General features: G+C 44.7%; 1 protein-coding gene across 1 annotated transcript in view; it reads left to right on the forward strand.

Annotated features, from left to right (window-relative positions):
• Window positions 1-5,131, forward strand: part of LOC109537601 (ATP-dependent RNA helicase bel) — an 86,232-nt gene that overhangs the window by 1,836 nt on the left and 79,265 nt on the right. The window contains exons 2-5 of the mRNA XM_048662408.1: window positions 1,373-1,653; window positions 1,713-1,983; window positions 2,036-2,373; window positions 4,626-4,980. Coding sequence (XP_048518365.1) covers window positions 1,373-1,653; window positions 1,713-1,983; window positions 2,036-2,373; window positions 4,626-4,980 — 1,245 coding nt within the window. The remainder of the gene's footprint in view (window positions 1-1,372; window positions 1,654-1,712; window positions 1,984-2,035; window positions 2,374-4,625; window positions 4,981-5,131) is intronic.

Genomic DNA, 5,131 nt, shown 5'->3' on the forward strand with positions numbered 1-5,131 from the left:
AAACATGGAATTTTGGCATAATCTTGCACCTAAGTGTCTGATATTCAAATTTCGCTTTCTGTGTCAAAACTATTCGAATTTCCTCACTCACGTTGCTACGACTGAATCGGCTTTTCAATTCTCTATCCAACGATGCCAAAACGAATTCTGTGACTCGAATGGTTCTTGAGAAATTTCGAAAAAAGCAGCATCATGTTCAAGTGGATTTTGCAACTCAAAAAAAACCACGCAAATCTAAAACTTCTTAAATTCAAGCATTTTTTGAAAAAACTGCCAACACTTCCTTATTGATGGTTCACTTTCCAAAAAGGCCATTTATTTCTTTCTAGAATGATGTACAAATGAGCATTCTTGCTCCTTTTGCCTCCGAGAAATGAGCAAAAATGGGACAAAAAACATCAAATTTTGGCATAATCTTGCACCGAAGTGTCTGATATTCAAATTTCGCTTTCTGTGTCAAAACTACTCGAATTTCCTCACTCACGTTGTTACAACTGAATCGACTTTTCAATTCTGTATCCAACGATGCCAAAACGAATTCTGTGGCTCGAATGGTTCTTGAGAAACTTCGAAAAAAGCAGCGTCCTGTTCAAGTGGATTTTCATCACCTTCAATTCAAAACTTCATTCATTCAACATCACCTTCAATTCAAAATCCCAATGAGCAATAATTTCTACATAAATTTAGTGTTCCCGTTTTATATCGATATTTCGGCACGTTCTGGAGATAAATGAATTCAACGAACGTTTGATTGTCTTGACGGTCTTGATAACACGCTAAACCAAAAATGTAACAAATCATATACAATTTTAAATATTCGTATTTAAACTCGTAATAATTACTTCAAAGTGTCCATTTTTGAGACAACATTTTGTGAGACCTTCGAGTTTGGACCAACATATTGGGTAGGATCTTTGTCAACTCTATCGTTCATTTGAGACTAAAATGAGGAATCCACAGGGTCAAAATCCGGAGTTCTGGGCGGCCAATCCAACGATTTGGGTAGAAACGTTCTTTATTTCTATAGCATGCCCCAGATATTCGAGCTGCTTCCTCTTTAGTGGTGCACATTATTCTGCATCTTTTTTCATTCTTTGAATACAGTCCTGGCTTTTCCTATGCGACTTTTTGTCTCTTGTGCGTTGTGCTGAGTTGAAGATGTTCCAACCGTTTGAGAAACTCATCCTCCACGTTATCCGGACCTGCAGCTTTGGTGTTTTTGAGCTGTTTTATTGCCATCTGCACCTCGTGATCAGTACAGGGCTTCCGGTCTTTGGTCTTCAGATCCTTGTTGGCGATGATAGTTATGTTAAAGCAAAGAAGAGAAGATTTTCGAAAAATTATTAATGCTGATGTTTGTTTGCAATTTCAGTTTGCTGGTCTGGACTTGCAGAGCCGCAGCAGTAGCGGCCGCTACGTCCCCCCTCACCTACGCAACAAGCAATCCGGCTCGGGAAGCGGCTCATCCGCTGAGCCGGGCGGCTACGAGAAGGAGAGAGATAGAGGTGAGTCCCGCGGAGGAGGAGGAGGAGGCGGCGGTGGCGGTAGAAGCGGCGACTTTTCCAACTTTAACACCCGCGGGCGGCGCGACCAGAACGGGGACGATCGGGCGGACGACTGGGGCCGCAATGGCGGCTCGCGCAACCAAGATAGGTATGAACCCGAAGCGCCCGTATCAGGGGGTGTATGGCTAACAAATGGGGCTTGCTTAGGGAAAGGGAGCTGCCGCGCAACGACCGCTGGCAGGAGTCCGAGAAGCCGAGGGGCGGCGAGCGCTGGAACCCGGACAACGCGGGCGGCGGCGGCGGCGGCAGATGGGCGGACAACCGCCGCAATGAGAGCGACTGGACAGTTCCGCTGCCACGCGATGAACGAGTGGAGCTGGAGCTGTTCGGCACCGGGAATACCGGAATCAACTTCAGCAAGTACGAGGACATTCCTGTTGAAGCAACCGGGGAACAAGTGCCGCATCACATTGCATCTGTATGTATCAGTCCAGGCTGGATTGTGTCGACCCTAACCGGATTGGTTTCAGTTTGAAGAAGTACAGTTGACCGAGATTATCCGCAGCAACATTTCGGCCGCCCGATACGACACTCCCACTCCCGTGCAGAAGTACGCGATCCCGATAATTCTGGGGCACAGAGACGTGATGGCCTGCGCGCAAACCGGCAGCGGCAAAACTGCCGCCTTTCTGGTGCCCATCCTGAACCAGATGTACGAGGGCGGGCCGCCCAATATACAGCAGGGGCGCAGCCGCCGCAAGCAGTACCCCCTTGGGCTGGTGCTGGCTCCCACCCGAGAACTGGCCACTCAGATCTACGACGAGAGCAAGAAGTTCGCTTACAGGGCGCGAGTTCGGCCCTGCGTCGTGTAAGTTGCCGTCAACTTAGTTGGCTTCTACTGCTAAGGTTGAGCCACGTTCTGCAAGTATCCTATACCACCCTCGATTTTGCATTCCTATATAACAACCCCGTCGGAGATACAGTCGTGTCTTCGGCGACTCCCTAGCCGAAAAGCCCCCGGGCCAGACGGCATCCCTTATTTACTCCTCAAAAACATTGTGCTAATAGTAGAAATAGTCAACGCAGTCCTTAAATTGCAGCACTTCCCACAGGACTGGAAAAACGCTGTAATAATTTCTATCTTAAGGCCGGGCAAAAACCCGACTGATCCCGCCTCTTATAGGCCAATTTCAGCATTTAATAAACTTCAAAGTACGGAAATGCTGCTTCTCGATATGGAAARGGCCTTTGASRCAGTTTGGCACACAGGCCTGCTGTACAAGTTGTTTGCCGTACATTCACTGCCACTCTACCTAGTTTCCCTAATAGTCTTACCTAAAAAACTTCAAAATTACAAAAAATTACCGATAATTTTGCATGAAAGCTTGTTGTCTAAAACTGCATGAGTTTATTTTCATATTGTGGCGAAAAAGCCCGACTCCGAAGGAAGAGGGCTTTTTCGTTCCAATTTGAAAATAAACGAATGCAGTTTTTACAAGACAACAAGCTCGAATGAAAAATTATCTGTTTATTTTGATGCACTAGTGTAATTTTGATGAATATTTCCCGAGTAAACAAGGTAAATGTGGATTCATTTTATTTCTATTATATTTTATTACACTTTTAATTTCATTACTTATGTTTATTAAATATAATTTGAATATCTTAGGTATGTCAGGAAGACATTTGATGTCTGATTCATGATGAAAAGACACCTGTCAAATATTTTTCGTAAACAATGCAATTATCGTTGAGCGATAATTGCACACTGTGCAATTACCGCTCTAATTTTTCGATAATCGCACACTTCAAACGGACAGATTATCATACGAGGGAAATATTCCGGGGAAATTGCACAAGTGCTTGAAAATTACCGATAACTTTGCATGCAAGCTTGTTGTCTAAAAACTGCATGAGTTTATTTTCATATTGTGGCGAAAAAGCCCGACTCCGAAGGTGGAGGGCTTTTTCGTTCCAATTTGAAAATAAACGAATGCAGTTTTTACAAGACAACAAGCTCGAATGCAAAATTATCTGTTTATTTTGATGCACAAGTGTAATTTTGATGAATATTTCCTGAGCAAACAAGGTAAATGTGGATTCATTTTATTTCTATTATATTTTATTACACTTTTGATTTTATTACTTATGTTTATTAAATATAATTTGAATATCTTAGGTATGTCAGGAAGACATTTGATGTCTAATTCATCATGAAAAGACACCTGTCAAATATTTTTCGTAAACAATGCAATTATCGTTGAGTGATAATTGCACACTGTGCAATTACCGCTGTAATTTTTCGATAATCGCACACTTCAAACGGACAGATTATCATACGAGGGAAATATTCGCTGTGAGTTTTTTTGAAAATTATCGAATGGATGAGTGAAATAATCGCGCAAATTTCCTAACAATAAAATCCTATCGCCACTCATGGTCCAAAATACTCCAATCAAGCCAGTAAAAGAGGTGAAATACCTGGGATTCAAACTAGACGCCCGACTCCATTGCAACAAGCATGTTGACTATGCTATACAAAAGACTTTCATGGCCCGAAGAAAGTTGTACTCTCTTCTGTCACCTCAAAACAAACTTCTCCTCTACACCTCCACCATAAGGCCCATACTGACTTACGGTTCCCCTATCTGGCACTCTGTCTGTGATTCAAAGGACTCAAAATAGGTTCCTGAGAGGCGTCCTATCGGCTGCCCGATACGCCAGAATAACCGAAATGCACGAAGCTACAGGGATGGCCTATATAGCCGACTATATAGATGCAATCGCTGCTAAATTTTATCCTAGCGGAGCGCAAGGCTCAGCCCTTGATATTATCCTTATGCTCAGACCTTTTTTCCTTAATGAATGCCCCTCCAATAAAGCCAAACCGCCACTTCAAGACTGTCTCCTTACGTTGTCGTGCGTATGGCTAGCTGGGGAATGTCCATGTTAGGACACTGCCCAGGTAATGGACGACTATTTAGATAGCGCCTATTTAGATCCTGGACAAAGAGAGCAACTGGCCAGGCACGGGAGGGTCTCCTGAACGTTTTTGTTTTAACTTTGTTTGTGCGTTTATGAATGCGAATGTTTAATAAATTTTTATCTGTCTATCTGCAGGTATGGCGGAGCGAATATTGGCGACCAGATGCGCGAACTGGACCGCGGCTGCCACCTCCTGGTGGCCACTCCTGGTCGGCTCCTGGACATGATCGACCGCGGACGCATCGGTCTGGACCACTGTCGGTACCTGGTGCTGGACGAGGCCGACCGGATGCTCGACATGGGGTTTGAGGTGCAAATCCGGCGCATTGTGGAGAAGGAGACGATGCCCTGCACTGGCGAGCGTCAAACGCTCATGTTTTCCGCCACGTTTCCGCACCCTATTCAGATGCTGGCGCGCGACTTTCTGGACAACTACATTTTCTTGGCGGTCGGACGGGTTGGCTCCACGTCCGAAAACATTACCCAAAAGGTGAGTGGCAACGGGTCCATTTTTAGAGCTGCGTTTGGGGAGCACTTAAAGTCTGATTTTAGCGCGATTTGAAGGAAGACTTCATAGTCTCGAGACTGAAGTGTTTTCTATAGGGTGTGCAGGTTTCAACTCGCCACCTGGTCTGGAATCG

This window comes from Dendroctonus ponderosae, unplaced genomic scaffold (assembly GCF_020466585.1).
Source record: "Dendroctonus ponderosae isolate FM_Combo_2020 unplaced genomic scaffold, Dpon_F_20191213v2 Dpon_F_20191213_11, whole genome shotgun sequence".
NCBI lineage: Eukaryota > Metazoa > Arthropoda > Insecta > Coleoptera > Curculionidae > Dendroctonus > Dendroctonus ponderosae.